This window comes from Temnothorax longispinosus, chromosome 11 (assembly GCF_030848805.1).
Source record: "Temnothorax longispinosus isolate EJ_2023e chromosome 11, Tlon_JGU_v1, whole genome shotgun sequence".
NCBI classification, from domain to species: Eukaryota; Metazoa; Arthropoda; class Insecta; order Hymenoptera; family Formicidae; genus Temnothorax; species Temnothorax longispinosus.
Window position 1 is genome coordinate 16,448,080 of NC_092368.1, and position 20,170 is coordinate 16,468,249.

Genomic DNA, 20,170 nt, shown 5'->3' on the forward strand with positions numbered 1-20,170 from the left:
AAAAATATACAAATGTTAAAAAGATGATATATTGAAGACTTAAAGAACAGCTAGTACCTAATATCAGATATTCAAGTAAATAAGATTATTAAAATGTGAATACCTTCTGAGATATTTCTTATTTGAAATATTTTATTATCTATATTTTTGCATAAGAAATGAAATATTTGCTATTCAATATTTCTACCTTAATTTATAAAATAAGGAATCGATTTATTAAATAAAATAAATAAAATAAATGCGAGTCTTCTATTACCGAAAACAAAAACTGCTCCTATTTTTGACAAAATCAATTTTTCGGTTTATGTTAATCATACATTTTTTTGCACGGTTTGATGATTACTATCTCTGTCCCCTCTTTTCCATTTTTCTTAAATACTCTGTGTATTTGATTCTAAGTAAAATCGACGTGAGTATTATGCACGTTATGCAATTTGTATCAGTATCAAGAGCGAAGTTATTTACCTGTCATATTATTTTCTTCTCTCTAAGATCGAGGATACTTCCAAACCTGATATGTCTATGCACCCTTAAATCTTGTGCCGCATGTTCATTATCGTTAGATACCGGGCGCGACTGAAGAAGCTATAAATAAGTGAATTTTCCTCTTCAAGGAAAGAGATCAGTGTTTATCAAGCAGTAACGTAAGACCTCATTGTAACGGGTAGAGGTCGATCGATTTAACGTGCGTACAGGCTTAAATGGATATTCTAACGCTATTTATAGTTAGACCTTCTCCCGCCGGCGCTCATCCGTGTCTCAACTATATGGAAACTGCTTATCTGTCCTCGATAAAGTGCGCTGCGTTATCATTGCGTTATCAGTTATCACGCCTTCATCGGTGTCATTTTTGAAACTTGAGAGTTAATTTAATCTGGCCTGTCATTACGGCCACCACGTGGGCAGTAATTAATTTAACTTATAACGGAAGTGTCAGTCGGTTGCCAGAAATAGCTGTCGGTTATTTAACTCAGCGATGTTATTTAAATTCATGTAAATCAGCTTTTAATGATCTCTCATATTCTGGTGTGACATATTTTATGCATACACGTTATACAAAAATCGCTATGCTTTAGCACGATATTTAGATGTATATAAATAAAATCTAAATTTTTGGAATTTTGTTCAAAAATATCTAAATCTTCAATATTTTAAATCGTTGATTAATAAGAATTTTTTATAGAAACATGGCTAAGAGTAATACTGCCAAGTTATTTATTATATTAATTATCAAATCCATAAATATACAAAAGAATATACCATGTTTACTAAGATTTAAAAGTTTCGGGTTTGATCAGCCTTTGAACAATATAGGTATCACGGTTGTTTAACTGATCTTTCATTAAGTTCAAGCAAAAATTTTATTAAAATACATCAATTTACATTACTGATATATTGTTGACTTAGCACGCATAATCGGAGTAAATTTTGAAAATATTTAAAATCAAATATCGAGTGATAATTAAATCTTTAACAAAATAAGGGAAAGGTCTATGTTGGAAAATGCTATTTGTGGGACCCTTCTCTCTCGTATTTTACCGTAAAAAATGGATAAAACAATTCCGTTTAGGAAGAGCATTTATTGAAGATTGCGTCACGATAGGCTTACAGAAACAGAGAAGCAAAGAAAAAGTATTGTAAAGAAAGAAATATTGGAAGACAGGTGGTTAAATAAAAACCAAGAAATTAGCAGCAAGACGTGTGTCATAAAAAGATACAGCGTTTTGGATCCTGATAAATCTAACATAAATAAAGTCAGCTCAGGAAACTTCTTTTGGCAGTTCAAAACGAATAGCAAGTAAGATGTTGCAGTGAGCTTTTATCACTTGAGAAGGTCGAGAGAAAGAAGTTATTGAATCCATTGTTATCGGGGGAGGCGAGGCTACGGCATTTATCGTGATCCTCTATCAAAATGAAAATCTATGGAATGACATCACCTGACGTCCACCAAAGCTCAAGAAAGCAAAGGTGACACAGTTTCAAAAGGAGGAAGATTTTCTGAGAAGATTTTCCGAGATCTTTCTGATCGATTTCAAAGAACGCAACACTAGACAGGAGAATACGTCTTTTTAATGCATTACACTGCAAATCCAAGTGTGTTATTTTTACATGCATAAACGTCTAAAAATAACACATTAGACTGAAGCTTTTTTTACATGTTTCTTTACGTGTTAAATTACGTCATTTAACACATAATCGTATTAAATTAAAAGTTAATACGTTCAATCGTGTTAAATGACGTGATTTAAAACGGCAAGAAATGTGTAAGAAGAGTTTCAGCTAAAATAACATTTGGATTTGCAGTGTAGTTAGAGGATGTCATTAAAGAAAAACAAGGTAGCAATGTGATCATGTACACATTAATTTTTCAGAAAGGTTGCTATTTGACAATGTAGTTTCAAGGAATCTACACCTTACAACCTTGACCTGGCCCCTTGTTCTTAAAATTAAAATTTATAAAGGAAACACTTGATAAAGGAGCACAGTCTGCAATTTCGGTATATTTTGAAGGGAAGAATTCGGATTATTTTTATAAAAGTACGAGAAATGTTAATAAAATGTTGTAATAAATGCATCGAAATACAAGATTATATTAAAAAAGAGAAAAGGAATTGTCGATTTTCCTCTAGTAAATCAGACTGAAAACTTTAATTAGAACTTTTGAACCTTAGACTACATTTAGAAGAAGATTCAGAAATGGTTAGACGTTAATGAATTGTCAGTGAACAAACAGTCTATTTTGTTGCGACACGTTGGATCCAATTAATTTTCTGAAGTAAATAGAACATTGTCAAGTTGTGTGGGCTCGTGCATGCGTACGTGCATGCGCACAAATAATCTGTTTTTTCTCTCTTAAACACCATTGCGCCTTGGCATCGCTTCGAGCGTATGAGTTCGGAAATTGCTGTTATGCTCGTTATGTTGTTACTTTGGCTCTCACACAGAGTGATCGGATCAATCTCGTAGCATGGGCGTCGGCATTGGCATCGTCGAAGAAAAGCTTTTCGCTTATTTCTCTCGAACGTTGCATTTGGTTTTCAACGTACATTTTCTCATACACACGCGTTTATATATATAAGAATAGATAAAGTTATTAAAGTTATTAAACAAAAAAAAACAAACCATTTCTAATTGATAGGAGAGATAAAACGTGATGTTTTTCATGTTTAAAGGATTAAATCTGCCACTGATGTCATATTAAATCTCTTTTCTTCGCCGAGGGTGAGAACCCTTCTTATTCCCCTTCTCCTCGCATGAGCAACTCAATTCGCATCTCATGCAAGAACGGTTAAAGTAAACGACATTTTATTTCGTACGCCTCGATGATGGCTCCGAAATATTTCTTTTATTAAAGTTCACTCGCATTGGGGATGTTTTTAGGGATGACAGATGTGAATTATCTCTTGTCAGATAGGAATAAAGAAATAAAGAATTGGGCTCTCTCTACATATACAGAGTATTCCAAATATAACAACCTATGTCTTATAAATATAATTATTATAAAATATATTTTAAGAATTTAAATTTGTTATTTATTGATTGTTATATTTAATATTTACTGTTTAATGTATTAATAATATTAATTTATATTGCAATATATATATTTTTATTTTTAATTATGATTTATAAAGTATCTATGCTATATAAAGACTGGTAGAAGTAGAATTTCAATTATTATATATGCCATTTTATGATAATCCAAACAGTATTGTTAATTCATAGACTACTTTCAGCTTTTTTCCAGATAGGCTTTATTACCAGGCTTGTTAAAGCGAAAGAATTTATTTCAGTAAGACGTGATCAACTTACATGTTGTAATACAATTTGCCTCAAGACTTTAAGACCTTCAACATAAAGGATCGGTTAATCGCGTTAGACGATATCTCGAACTATTAAAAGCATTACGCTGCTTTCCGGAGTCATTTGTAGTTAACTCGCAATTAAGCGCGAACTCGGCGTTGCTCTGGATTCGTAGATTAATAAATCACATCCGCCATTTCTCCCCGCCGAGAATAATCGATGTGATTTGTTTATGTCGGATATAATGATGCGATTTTACACGGCAGGCAGTTTCAAAGTCGCATCGTTAATATGACATAAAAAAATCTCCGCTCCTTGGGGTTGCCGTTAAATATTGACGGCGATTTTTTAAAGACTAAAGGGGAATTCCAGCGCAAATTAAGATTTAAAATTCAGGAAGAAATTATGACATTCTTAATCTTACCTTTTCATTTAACATTGAAAAATCAAGAGGAAATTATGACACTCCTAATCCTTAATCTTTCATCTTCTCGTTTGGAGTTGTCAGAGGCGAGAGCCTACGATCTTTTGAAAAACTAAACATACAAATATAAATAAAAGTCAGGCTCGTATGTATCAAACAATATAATAAAGGTTACCGGCCAATAACGAGCAACAGATTGTTCAAATTCAAAAAGATATATTGTTACAAACAATTGTTAAAATGGGACGTTTCGGCAACACCGTGCCTTCCACAGCCATAACCCATTGTAGGCCAGGGTGTACATAAAAATATAAATAAAGGTCAGGCTCGTATATGGGTTATGGCTGAGAAAGGCACGGTGTTGCCGAAACGTTCCATTTTAACAATTGTTTGTAACAACATATCTTTTTGAGTTTTAACAATCTCTTGCTCGTTATTGGCCGGTAACCTTGATTTTATTGTTTGATACATACAAGCCTGACCTTTATTTATATTTTTATGTACACCCTGGCCTACAATAGATTATGGCTGAGGAAGGCACGGTGTTGTCGAAACGTCCCATTTTAACAATTGTTTGTAACAATATATCTTTTTGAATTTTAACAATCTCTTGCTCGTTATTGGCCGGTAACCTTGATTTTATTGTTTGATACATACAAGCCTGACCTTTATTTATATTTTTATGTACACCCTGGCCTACAATAGATTATGGCTGAGGAAGGCACGGTGTTGCCGAAACGTTCCATTTTAACAATTGTTTGTAACAACATATCTTTTTGAGTTTTAACAATCTCTTGCTCGTTATTGGCCGGTAACCTTTATTTTATTGTTTAAACATACAAAGCTGTAATTTACATTCCTCTGGGAATCTCTCTCTCTCTCTCTCTCTCTGATTGTCATGTTGAAGAGTATCCCATTGAAACAGATTCGCAATAAAGCGAAAGGGATAGTCGCATGCACGGTATAAATGAACGCGGATTAAGTCTCGCGTGCAACGGTGCTTCACTGTCAAGATAACAAGCATTAGTTGGTTTAATTATAACGCCGCTAAATGAAGTTCTCCGCCTTAACGAGCTTTCGTTCCGTTGCACTTGTATAGTTTCATATTACTGCCCGACTACATGTTATGAAATCTCGACACATGCTAATGCTATACATAACTGATATCTCAGCTAATTTCTCACGTGTGGCATTCTCGAAGGAATTATTCAGGGATATTTGCGATACTCCAAAAACTTATTTACTTTTGTAAAGGAAATTGTTCTATTGTATTATACAGAAAAGGATCAACTATTTTTTTATTGTGCGAAACAAGTCGCTTAAATATAACTAACGTTTTTTAATCTATTCAGCTTTTTTCAGAGTTTTGTTCTCCGTTTTAAATAAAACAATTGTAGCAATATAATTTTCACAAATACTTTATTTTATTGTTGCGTGAACTAGCTATGCACAATACTAAATCAATTTTTTTACTACTAGTTTCTTTTTTTAGATATGAAAATTTGATTAATTAATAGCTATATTCAATTAATATCAAACTCGCGTGTTTGAATTTTATTAACTGTATGCTACCTGAAAGTTTATTAACAGAATTTATAACAAGATTGTTTATATGAAGTAGCGTGACATATCGATGTGTGCCTATGACATATGTTTGACATTTTCATGTTGTTTTACACGTGTTATCTGTGGACAAAATAGCTCGGTAAGCTTAATACTCTATTTCTTACAGTTTCTTTAATATATAGGTATGCGTTACAGAAAATAATAAATAAAGTAACAAATTAACTGATTTATTGTATCCGCGATTATTATTACACTTTTATAATTTGAAAAGATAGAAAGATGTTAATAATTAATTATAATGAAGAAGACAAAATCAATTTATTGAGCAATCTCTTGTTCTGCTTTATAAATAATATTACATCACAGGACAGTATAAGCGTATCGAAATAGTAACAGTTTATTAAGATTCCACATTGTTCATCATGTTTTACGTCAGCGTGAATTTTGATCAAATCTATCCAGCTGCGAGTGTCTTGCGTATCAAAAGGTATTTCCGTTTTCAATGAAAATTGATTACTATCCCGTCGAGACTGTACTAGTAACAATGTAGAAAATAGTACGTTTCCCAGAAGAAGTCTTCAATTATGCCTCCTGACGCTAATGTGCGCCTGCAAGTTGTACAGTTATCCGATACTTAATTATCCAAAGTAATAAATCGATTTCCGCGGCGTTGTCCCGTCGTTCGTATAGTTCGAAACAGTATGAGACAGTTCGCGTTTAATATCGTTTGATGTCTTTTAACGTCTCCAATGAATTACATAACATAATTACGAGAACTGAATCCGGATAAAGTTCTGAAAACGGTCCCCCTCCAATTTCGATGAAATTTTGTGAAAAACTTCGTTTTGTGTTAAAATAAAAGAAAATAAGAGAGAGAGAAAGAGGGGGGAGGGGGAGGGGGGACAGATGGTGCCACGCAACGTTCAATCGCTTATGAGTTTAATTCCAAGCATTCCGACAGGCCTTCAATTAATCATAGAATTGTTGGTAAAATATTCATCTATTTCAAGAAAACAGGAAGCACAGAGTTATGCAGCAAAAGCTTAATTTATAGGCACAATAATTTGAGCAATTTAGGCACAAAGCTTAATTTAGGCAGTATGGCACAATAATTTGAAAAAAAAAAAGACATATTATGATTGGTGCCTGACTGTTGGTTCACTCTGTATATACATGTATAAGTATATAAATACTCTGTTAAGCACACACATATATTTTTTTTCTTTGTATATTCGCTATTTTTACATGCTATTTCCAACATTGTTTTAAACTATTCTGTAATTGTTTCAGAAAAGTTATCAACCTGGAAATCATCGAAGAGGATTCTTACGAGAAGGATGCTCTTTTCTATGTCGAATTGGGCGAGCCCTTGCTGCAAGGAGGTGATTAAGTTTTTTAATTCGGGATTTCCCGATACACTTTAAAAATCGTTATGACACTTTTCCCTTCTTTCTCTATACAGGATCAGACATTTAAATCGGTTATGCAAAACAAAAAAGCTCCTCAAAAGAAGTTAAAAATTTGCAGTCAATAAAGCGAACATAATAAAAACAATAATTATAGGACATACCAGATAAATTATTTTAATGTATCGCCATAAGTATTTCAGTTCAGTTTTTTTTTTAGAATAAAAAATTCCGTAATAAGAAAGATATATTAGGAGATAATATTGTATTCATTTTTTTTTCGAGGAGCTTTTTTGCGCGCTTATAAAAAAAACTCAATGTTCAAATTTAAATGCCTTATTTTTGTCTACCTATATATATGAGCGAAATAAGAAGCAAAATCTCGGTTCGAACTTTCGGCATTTGATTTTGATAGCGCCGTCACTTGCTTACGGCGTTCTTTTCACTCGATCCGATGCAATTTTTGCTGATACGAACTTCGGCGGAAGACCTTTCAGTCTTCTGACGAGGATAAATGTAATGGGAAAACTTTGAATCTCTAACAGAAACATCACGTAAAAATTTATCTATTTTTCGGCAATCATGTTTTATAGCAATAAAAATGTGAGTTGTAACATTTAATAAATGTGCATAGATATGTCAAAATTGAAATAATTTTAATAACGAGCACCCGATATTTACCAGAAGAACTGTTATAATATTTATTTAAAAAGAACAATAGAAAGAACATAATTCTTAACACTGTATCTGCGTTATAAACGACTTTTATTTGCCTACAAGTATCTCAGTTTAGTTTTGAAAAAAGCTATAATCCAAAGAAGCTTTAATAAATTACGGAATATTCTCATAAGGTAATACCAATAGGTATGATATTGAGAAGAAAAAAGAAAAAAAAGGTAAATATTGATCGATAAAAGCATGAACGTGACGATTGGCGACGCTATTAAAATTAATCGCGATTAATTATATGATTAAATCGATACATATTTCACGATAAGAACGCTGACGACTTGTTCTTGATGAAAATTGATTTCCACGTGTCTCTTCATGCATGTGTCACGCGCTGGTTCTCTGCCTGGATCCGTCATAATTGAACGTAAGTCTTGAATAAACGGACATTTTGCGCTTGTCCAAATTCTTCTTTCTTGCGCATCAAATTAGTCCTGCGCTGATTGATTGATTAATTGTCACAGTAGTACGTACACATTTTAATACAGATTTAATATAGGATTTTTTATTCCCTATGAATTTTATCATTTCGTGATATTTTCAGGAATTTTACAGCAAAACCAGAAAAAGGAACAAATATTTTTTATAATTGTTAATATGTATAATATATAAATATATATATGTATTAATTAATATTATGAAATTTGTCTTAACCATTTTATGAATATTATGATTTTGTTTATGTTGCTTTTTAATATCTAAACATTTTTATTGTTTTGTATTTTTTAATATAAATGTTAAAATAATAATGTATAAATTGTACAAATTTGTCACTAAATCGACCTTTTATGTTTAATTAATTTAATAGACATTTGTAATTATATTTAAAAAAATATATATATTGTTTTTCATTAATAATTTTTTAATAATAATACAAAAATAATCTTTTTTCTCTTTAGTCTGGATAAAGAAATTAAGTTTTATTTATTTAGTTATTTATCTTACATAAAATCTGAAACACAGGCTTAAGACAGTCAGGTAACGTCCGCTGTAGTGCTTCCCCATAATTATTAATGGCTTTGCCATAACACAAGGCTTCATTCATAATAATTAGTAGAATAGAACAGTTCTTGAAATATAGTAGATCGCTTATTTCGCTAAAAAAAGAAACTAAAACAAACTAAAATAAAGACGCAAAGATAGTGTCATTTACTGGTTTTTCTTATTATACTCTTGAAATGCGTGAGCGATTAATTGACGAATGTGCACATAATTCCTGCAGACTTTTGCAATACTAACTGCATTAACAATTCTGCCTTAACCTCCGTGGTTATTCATGATTCAGATTTGTAACAACAAATTATATATTTTTTAATTACATCTTTTGCCAACTCAGTTTATAAATGTTATATACAGCGAGCCGCTTTTAACACGTCACCATTCAAAATATCCTTGTTATTTTTAATGGAAAGGTCTTAAGAAGAAGTTGTACGCACACAGTTTCAAAGGGTAGATATTATGTTGTATAATAATAGCTTGCTAAATACGAGGGTCGTTCAATAAGTCCTTAGAAAATTGTACACGAAAAATGTTCTAAGGACTTATTGAACGACCCTCGTACCTTTTGATGTTTGCTGTAATATGACGTTAATAAAAGTATAAAGGTATGAAAGTATGAAAGTATGATTTCATTTACAGAAATAGCATGAAATCTAAAAGGGTATAATCTTCAACTAAATAAATCGTTATAACTATAATATTTATTCTTTTGAAACATATAACTTTTTTCTGAAAGATCTTCCTATTTTTGTTGGAAACATTGAAAATATTTTGATGGTCTCGTTTTAGAGATGAATACCCTATATATTATAGCAACTATTTATTTAACTATATGCAAAGAGACTCACCATATTATGGAAGATACTAAAAATAAAAAAGTTACAAATATTTGTGTCTTTAAAAGCAATAGAGATATCTATGTATATTGTTTTAGACATTTTATTCTGTGTGTGCATACGTAAATTTATACGCGAAAGAAAGAAGCAGGGAACATTAAAAAAAATAATAATAATACTAAATTATAAATAAATAAATAGCTGAATAGCTAAACCTTCGCTAATAAAATATTAAATATAATAATCTCAAAAACGTGTCTATAAAGTTTATACAAATGTTAACATCACATAGAACATTCCGCTATTTTTATAAACATTTATGAGCACTTTTTATATCTCACTTGACCTTTTTATTTTAACTCGACACTTCGTTCGGCGTCAACGAAGCTTTTGATCATCGCGTCTTTTTCTCTTCGGCGAATAAAAGCCGTCGTCCGATTTTGTTTCGCGTCCACGCGCAAGTCACGGATTTGCATATTACAAGGCCACGTGAACACGTGCAACGAGCGATGCAATAATGCTCATGCATATGCATCACATATCTAGAATGCACCGGAAATATAAAACTAAAGCTTCTCTTAACTGTATCTTCTCTTTCAATTTGAAAGTCACTTATCCTTATGAAAAACGTTACAAGAAGTTATGATTTCCATCTTACTTTTGCAACATTTTGCTACTAAGTTACGAATCAAGATTCGGTTGAAATAGAGTCCATTCATAAATAATAAAAGATATAACCTTTTTTTTCTAAAATTTATAAGTTTCATATTTTTAATCGCTACGTAGAATACGAGTACCTAATTTTTCAGTACTTTTGTTGAGTAAGTGTCAAAAGGTACGTTAATGCCCCACGCCAGGTGCACACGTGAGCGACGCACGAGCGATGAGGCCATGTATACTCCGCGATCCATCTCGTTGAGCGGAGGCTCCAATATCGCGGTACCTTGGTTAAAGCGCTAATGCCGGTAGTACTTAAACTTTGAAGATTCATAACTCAGGAAGGTCTTAACGAAAAGGCTTATAACTACTGTTCCGAAAATACCTCAACAACAGCTTAGGTATAAAAATAAGAATGAGGATTAGAAAAGATCATCCGAAAATCATTCCTTTTTTGTCCGTACAAGATTAAGTCTTGCCTGAAATATTTTTTCGAACAATACATTTTCCTTTAGAGATGTTCGAAATGATATATACATATTTACATATTTACAGTATGTTAAAATACGTATAATATAATTCCAAAGAGGAAAATAATACTGCACCAAAATAAAATATTTTAATTTAAGTATACTCCGTTTTCTAAAATATTTACATTTTCAAGTTTCAAAGGCGTAAGGAGTGACGATTGTCAATTGCGCCATTTGTCTACAATCTCAATTGCACGGCTGACAACTTCAATTGCATATTGAGAGACTATATGAGTTATTGCGCATAAATAATAATTTGAGATACGGATGCATATTTATACGCAGGCTGCATTGCACACATAACTTTACTACATACATGCGCATTGTATTATACCCAACCGTGCACAAAATAATAAAATTACGGTAGCAGTTTGTACACGTTCGTATAATTAATAACATAGTTGCGCTTTGTTGTTAATAACATTATGTTTTTACGAAAATTATTTCAAACATTTTGTGCACGCCATTTTAGTTCACTTCACATGAATAGTTGCAAATTATCTGTGGAATCGTATGTAAATAATATGGTTAATCAATTGTACGGGTTTGGATAGATTTGCAATTTTCCATGCAAAGTGAGGGTTCACCCCAGAGGGAGAAAATTTGCATAGATTGGTCGTCCGTTGTCTTCAATGGGAAACGAGGTCTATAATTGCACGGTTCCATAGGGATTTTCAACTTTCCACGCCACGCGAATTCAGATGTCATGTCCACCTGCTCTTCATGCATAAGATCTGTCACTTAACCATTTCTAAAACGCGTCTATAACGTAGTGCAATTAAAATACACAATAGAGCTGTATAACGCAAATAAGACACTTTTCTGAACACAAAACAATTAATTTGTCGACAGATTTTTTTAAAAAACGTTCTCTTTTCTATTCTTTTCACAATGCAGCTTTCACATCGCCAAGCGATGATTTTTACTTTTTAAACATTTGTACAAAAGAATATTAAGCCGCGTGCTTAATATTCTATCAAAATTTAAATAGAATATTTTTTTAAATTAAATATTACGAAAAAATGTGCAAATACTCTGAAATAATTTTCGCAGTATGCGTAAACAAAAGTGTTTGCTTCTGCAAAGCGCCTAAAATAATTATTTTACCAATGTTAAGAATAATACATGTACAATCAACATAATTTTCTTATTTTATGTGTGCAAAGTGATTATGTACACATCGCATGTGCGTGCGACATGGCTATATATTGTACATGTGTATGTGTGAAGTAAGGTCATGTGTGCAGTGCGATTTGCACGAAACTGCAAACACATCACGCATCGTTATCTGAAATTATTACTTTGCGTAGGTGGACGATATTAAAAAATCAACGTTCAAGCAATTGATTTTTCATAATCGATAATATCTCAGAGATATCAATAATGATCGATTTGTGATCTCTTTTTTATAGCATTTAATACCAAACATAAATAAAATTTAAGAATAACTTTGATCGAGGTTTGATTAATGAACGGTTAAGTCAACAAGCGTAAGTGCTCGCAACAAAATTTCTAGCTATGTAATTCATCATTCTTAATCTAATCTTTCCCTTTGCATGTCAAATTACGAGAGAAATTAATAATTCCATCTACGATAACAAAGTACTATATAAGATATTTCTGGACAAGATGACCGTCAATTAAGTTAATCAGAGTTAAGTTAATCGGTCGAGGTCACTCTAAGGGCTCAGATACAATAAACGGTAATAAGGAACAAGGAATTAAATATAATGAATTAAGAATAGGGAATTAACTTTTAATTAATTAAGAAAGACATATGCCTTAGTCTACGCTACGGTAAAACAATAAATTTATGTATTTGCCACACATTCAATAAAGCCTGCTAACAAAACTTAATAACAACGAATAAAAAAGATCGATATAGAGATTAATTGAATAAAAAAAATTCTCCATCGGGAAACTAATTAGTTCCTTGACAAAGAAGCATTGGACATTGATTAATCGACTTTTGTCCATCTCTATTTTTGTGCAGTGATGCCTGATAGGCTATCGCTTGTGGGCAATTGAGACTGTCGACAATTGAGATTGTAGACAATGCGACATAAGTGAATTGCAGACGCTATTCGCAATCGTTTTGCAGTCAGAGTTCTCCGTTTGGAGCATCTTCAATAATCTTGCATTAAATACATATATCATTAAATTTGTCTTGGCAGCGGCTAATCCATAAATAAGAGTACGATGTTTCATTTGATAAAGCAAGTTGAGATAATTTAAGTTACTGAAGGATCTAATATTAATTTTTTATTTTTTTAGCATTGTATATCTTTTTATATTTTTACAGTCACTATCGATATAATAATATACGTATATAATACGAAGGCATTAAATTTTCTTTATTAGTAATTAGGTAGTCCTATCACTTTACTGTTTATTTGTAGATTACATATAAAAAAATATAAAGTTTGAATATCTCTTATTTTAACTTTTAAATAAATCTACTTTAATAATTTTAAATGTAAAAATGACGAGAGCAATTTATTTGTGCAATTTATGATGCAAAAAGGCTGTGGTTTTATGATAAAAATTGCTTGTATTACCAAAGTCGAAAATATATTCTATTTTTGAGATAATATTTTTTAATTTATAATAATTAAACATTTTTTATTGATTTAATTATTGCCATCTAAAAGCTAAATCTCTTTTTTGAACATTCTATTTAATTAATAGTTAGAAAAATGTTCAAACATGATTTTTAAAATTATAATATTATAAATTCATAATAACTTGCATACTAGCTGAAAGAATGCATCTTTAAAACTTTAAGCAACATCGTACCCTTTAAATGCGCGTCGAGAGTCTACACGCTTCTCTCGCTTGGAGATACTAAATTTTCGCGTATCTATCTATAAATACCAGCGGAGCTTGCCAAAATCATGTCGGTGTCTCCCGGATCGATGCATATCTAGAGGTGTTCACGATATACTTGAGTAGTAGCAAAGAACCAATAACTCGATTCTTAAGTATTCTTGAAATCGATTATCTTTTAGTAGTAAAATAATCGATATGTTATCGAATATGTCGAATGCACCTAAAATACTAAATATACTAACGATTGTTTGAAAATTGTACAATATATAATAATATAAAATAGCCTACATCTTTTTGTAGCATTTGGCTTACAATTAAACTAAATTCACACTTTTAACTTGTTATAGAATTATGACACATTTTTGTAATATTTTGTGTAGTTTTCTATTTTTACATTTATTTTTAAAACCATTTGGGTAGCGTGTTAAAATCAGAATAAGAATAATGGAATTAGAATAACCAAATGCATTTTCCTCAATGGTATTTAATTTTGCATGTTGAAAAATGCTCTTTCTTTATTCTTTCTTTCTTCTCTTTTCTCCTTTCATGATCGAGCTAATTATTCAACTAATAATTTAAGAGTTCAATGAAAGGGAAGTCGATTAGCCCCCCCTTTCTAGAAGGGGTTGAGGGTGAAGAGTGCTTAAAATGAATCTTGCAGGACGTTAATAGTTTGCGTGATAGAGATCATGAAACCCTGCTAAATATAATGCAAATAATTAATGGTTTTTTACGGCATTCTTGACTTTATTTACTGTTTATGACAAAAGATTATGCGAAAAGTTTTGCAAACACTATAAAATTTGAAGAAAGCTCGTTTTCGATGTCCCTTTTTTGATACTCGTTTAAACGAATTTAGAGGACAAAATCTTCTTCTTCTTAGTACAAAAGCTTTTTTATTGAATGTATCAATAGTGAATATTTAATAAAACACAATAATCTAAAGTATCAAGTTTTGGGGGTAAAGTTTCTCCAAGTTTTGTGATATTCCTAAAACTTTCAGATAACCTTTTGTCGTAACTAGTAAATAAAGTTATTCAAGATCACACAATGGACCACACTGCATATGTAAAATATAAAGCAACTGTAAACTATAATAATTATAAAATAATAACGTAAAAAATGTTGTAATGATATAAAAGAATCTATTTTTAGAAAATTTTCATCATAGCTTAAACATGCGTTTCTCTGACGCGATAATGACTGCGCGAAATTCTGCGTCAAATATTCCTGTTTAGAATCACTTAGATGTTGGTAAAATAAACTATTTGACAAGCTAGTAAATGTTAAGTGATAGAATTAATAAATGGAAGAGAAAAGTCGTAAAAATATAACCGGATGATCTGCATTACTATCGCATATTAGCTTGCACTATTATTAGGCACGTGCCTACACGTTTGCACTTATTTCTGCATCGATTCAAGGATCGTGAGCAGACGGTTAGAACACGTGTCTGTCACAGTTCTGCACTCTAATTACAAAAATATGTTTACGTCTGATATAAATAATTTATATTTGATACACAACGGATAATAATAAATATGTAGGTACCACATATAAATTATATATATAATTCAAGTTTCTTAATTTAATATATTTTTATAATCAAACTAAAACTTTCAAAATTACATTTTTATATAAACTTTAACACAGAATTTTATAATATAACGTAGCGTGATATTCTTGTTTCAAAAATTTAAATTAAATTATGTTTTAGAAAATCATAATTTAATTTAAACTGTACGTTCTTTATATTTTAAAATATTTATTTTGAATATTAATATACGTTATTAATACAAAATACGTTATTATATATATCTTTTGTAACTGATGAAACAAGATGATATACACAGCGGTATTAATAATATCTGTGTAAACATGCAAATATTAATATTGTGTTGAATACAAGTATTCATGTGTGTCTCACATGCAAAACACTATATTATATGGCAATTTATATTATGTTATACTCTCATTACAAGCGTTCGAAATTTCCGGGCTACAATGCGTGAAATAATGCAAATGCGTTTGGCACGTGCACTCGCACTCGCACCGCATCGGCGCAGTAACGCGTCGCCGAGAATTTAAAATTATCTCGTAGCGTCGCGCGTAATGCCGAGTATAAAACGGTAAATACCGTCTGACACCAATTATAAACCAGACTGACGAAGTTCACCAACCACCGACTCCGTCTGCGTCTTCTCGGAGATGCATATAAACGCATCTGAAACCCACGTCTTGATACGAGTTATACGCCGCGTAAAGGGCTTAGGGCAACGGTTAACAGTTAGGAGAAAAGCGATCTAGAAATCTGTCATTCAGCTCATTTCTGGCACCAGTGAAAAGTATATCCATCATACTAATATCGCGCTATTTGTCCTGTAGTTAAAAGTAAATCTTGCACTATTGCAGCAAAATAGTTTCTCGAATAAATCTACTATACATATATTGCCATTCAGATTTTCGTCGATGAAATGAAGAACAATAATTCTATCGCCAATAATCTCGTACATTCACTGTTCAATGCCTTTATTCGTGCCGAATCTGCTGGAAATAATGCTGGATTGTTTGATGAAAGGTGCATATATAAAAACGATTCTACAGTTCGTAAATGTTTAGCAGGAAATAATACTGAATAAAAAAAAAAAATAAATTGTCACTTTGAAATGTTGAGCTCAAAATCCAACCCGATTTATAAAATCTGTGCTGATTGTGCTATTCAGTTCTCGATGTAGGCTGAGAATGATACGGATGGAATTTACGGCGGTGAAGGACACGGATTACACCGCCGCGCTCTGACTAATGCCATATTCACGTGCAATTTGATGCAAGCTAATGCGAGGATTTTGAGCCACCGTGACAAGAGCGCAAGTTTCATTTCCTTCCTTTCCGTTGCTCGCTTTCGACGATCACTTTTACAAGCAGCTGAATTTCTGGTTTTTTCGCAATTGTGTACATTTTGGAATATTTGACGCAAAAACGATGATGATACTGTTCGGCATATAAAGCTGTAACTTTCATTTTTATTTAATTCTCTTTATAAGAATCATATTAACTTGCTTGTTAATCATGTCAATTCTTAAAGAATTTTTAGATATAATGTAAGTTTGCATAAATGTTATATTTTTTGTTATCAAACTGCAAGGCACACATATAAGTTTGGTATTCTTGATTTTGATATTTTGAGATTATTCATAATATATTAGACCATATCAGAAATTCCGATTAGTAATGCTATAAATAACGGCGGCGAATAAACAAGGTTAGAAGAAAAAGAGCGAGAGGAGGAAACTTTGAACATTGTAATGGGATCCATGGTCTTTTGCGGCCCGTATGAGTCAGGAAAATCCACGACGAATATCGCGTGACTGATCTAGCTCTATGTCGATTCTATATAGAACTTTAAATACAGTCTGACGTCAATCACAAACTAGACGCGACGACCAGAATTGTGTAACTAGTTGTAACGTGTATTTGACACAAAATGTATGTCAGACGGCAAACGACAAGGATTAGCTAATTTGATACTTTCTATTTTTTTTGTTCTTAAGATTCACTTCAATTATTATAGATACGACTTGTACAGTTTTTGTTATTCTGCTCTTGGAATTATAACAATTAGAATAGAAATTAATCTTTTTCCCATTTTACGATAGATAATATAAAAAATTAATATAATAATAAAATATAAATATAATAAAGCAAAAAACACAAAAAGAACAGTAATAATAACAATGAAAGGAAAATATAATGATATAATGACAGTAATGATTCAAATATAATAATGATCAATGTTAATAATAATTTATTTTTATCTTGTATTTTAAAAAAATTGACAAGACGTAATTTCATATTTTTTTTAAATACAATTGTCTTTTTTATCAAATAAATATTAATTAATTTTATTATCTCTGTGCATATAATTTTGTTATTAACTTTATTAATTTTAATTAACTGTTCTTTTTTACAATTCTTTCAAATATATCATTATTTATCACGTGGATCATTATCTACATTCTACTATATATATTGCGTTCTTGTTGATAAGAATAGAGAGGCAACGAACTTACGGACGACCCCATTATTACATTTCCAATAATATACGCCCAGAGCTCACGTCTCGTTCGGTCGGTGTTGCAATTTCATTTATTTTCTGAACTCCATCCATTGTGTAACGTGCTGCGTTTTATGGTCAGGATATCCTGTATTAAGCCCTGCAGGTGATTATATTTCTTCCTTCCGTATAAATCGCTCTCTCGAATTTAAAAACTTGTTTATAACAGTTATTTTCCCCTTTTAATTGCTCGTGGTGTATAATTCGCGTTTGTACAAAAGTTGTACAAAATGTCTGCTTACATTATACTTTAATTCTTATACGCTTTAACGCATGATTAAAGAATACAAATTGGATACCCCGTTTTTATCGAGGTTATTTTAAAACTTTAAAACACCTGTCTCAAGATGTTTCTGCGAACGCGACGATAATTCAGGGCGACCATTAAATATGGACGTGAAATGTTTTGCTATGGCAGATCAGAAGTTGTTTCCTGTGCGAGTATACTTGTCACATCGCAATATGCAAAAGTTCACTTTCTATGTAATGGTAACGCCATTACGATTGTATTGCGGTGTATCATACAAGGCGTATTTTACTTATGGGCACTAAGGTGCAATCAAGAATGCGGTATTGCTTATAAAACGCGTGTTTACGAGTTAGACGAAACGTTAATGTCTATTTAATGATCGATCAGCTCATCGTATCATGTACATACATACTAACGATCACTGCGTGAAATTCTGCGAACGCACGATTCACGATTTTATATCTGTCATTAAAATGTCGTAATATAGCAAGTTGCACTGAACCAAAACTGTACATGAATGCAATAAAAGCATTCATTGTAGTAATACAAAATTTATTAAAATTGATCTAATGAGTTATCATAATGATTTAGGGTTTATAAAATAATTTGAATATTAAACTGTTACTACGATCACCTAGACATCACTGCATGGCGTGAAATTCTGCGAACGCAGATTTCACGATTTTATATCTATCATTAAAATGTCGTATGGCAATTTGAAAAACCAAACTTTCAGAAAATTTCTTAATTAACCATTATTTTTCTTAATATTATAGTATTAAGAAAATAATGATTAAACAAACATGAATAAAGCACATAAATACGCAACGCGTAAATATAAAAAAAAAAGTATACACGCGTATGTAAAATGTAAATAAAAGGTAATAGGTTTATATTATTAATTGGAATAAGATATTGAGTCTACTTGAAAACATAATATTTAGCGATGAGAGATTTTTATATATACATGTATATCTATGACGATTTAATTGATAAGGCGATGTTCATTCATTGTGATTAATCATGTATAACCTTGATAATAACGCGCTGTGAATGAACATAACGAATAAAAGATAACGCACTGATTGCTAACACAGTTTTACGCCTGTACGTGTATTCGATTCTGTTTCCTACAGTTATCTTCTACAACCAAATGCATTACTGAGAACAGTGCGTTTATATAGCGGTTAAATTTCTGTATAATATATATTTAAAAAAAAGAAAGAGAGAAAAAGATAAATAAGTCATTTAATTTATATAATTAATTATGTAATTTAATCGCTCGTAAACAAAAAGAATCGATAAGCGGCGTATTATGTGTGCGTTCTTGTGTGAATGCGAGAGCGCATATATGATTATATCATTTTTAAGTGACTGATAAATGATGATGACATAATAATGAATAATTAATAATAAATTAAGTCAGATGAATGATAATAACATGCATTTATTTATTTAACTAAATTAAGTAGATATACTCTTATTAAACAACATGCATTTATTACTACAATCCAGTTATATAAATTATATGCAATTGATGATCGATTATTATGATAAAATGTACAGAAAGAATTAGAGTTTTATAATTTTTAATCGTAATTCCTGTAATAAAAAATTAGTTTACATTTACTTATAAAGTTTTATAACTTTTATTGTTTTCCACAACAATATTTTATAATTTTTATTTATTTTATTAAACATATGTCATTTTTATTTATAATATTTCACGATAAATTTTTGCTATTTTACATTTATGATTTATGCGATAAAATTTTATGATGTTTATTTATGATTTTTATTTTTGTAAATTTTATTTACAATTTTTATTTATTATTTTACACATTTCTCATTTTTATTTATAAGTCTTTGCTGTATTTATTCATGATTTGTACTGTCACAAGGCGCAACTGATATAAAGCCGAAATGAACGGTTACTATCATAAAAACACGTCGAAAGCAACAAGCGTGGGTTGAAATAAATAACACTCGAGATTAGAATATTATGTGATGTTCACTGATAAATAATCAT

General features: G+C 31.1%; 1 protein-coding gene across 4 annotated transcripts in view; it reads left to right on the top strand.

The window, feature by feature from the left end:
* The window catches only part of Calx (sodium/calcium exchanger Calx), a 64,346-nt gene that overhangs the window by 14,421 nt on the left and 29,755 nt on the right, over positions 1–20,170 (top strand). For all 4 annotated transcript variants that reach the window (XM_071792465.1, XM_071792461.1, XM_071792463.1 and 1 more), the window contains exon 3: positions 7,082–7,173. In XM_071792465.1, coding sequence (XP_071648566.1) covers positions 7,082–7,173 — 92 coding nt within the window. The remainder of the gene's footprint in view (positions 1–7,081; positions 7,174–20,170) is intronic.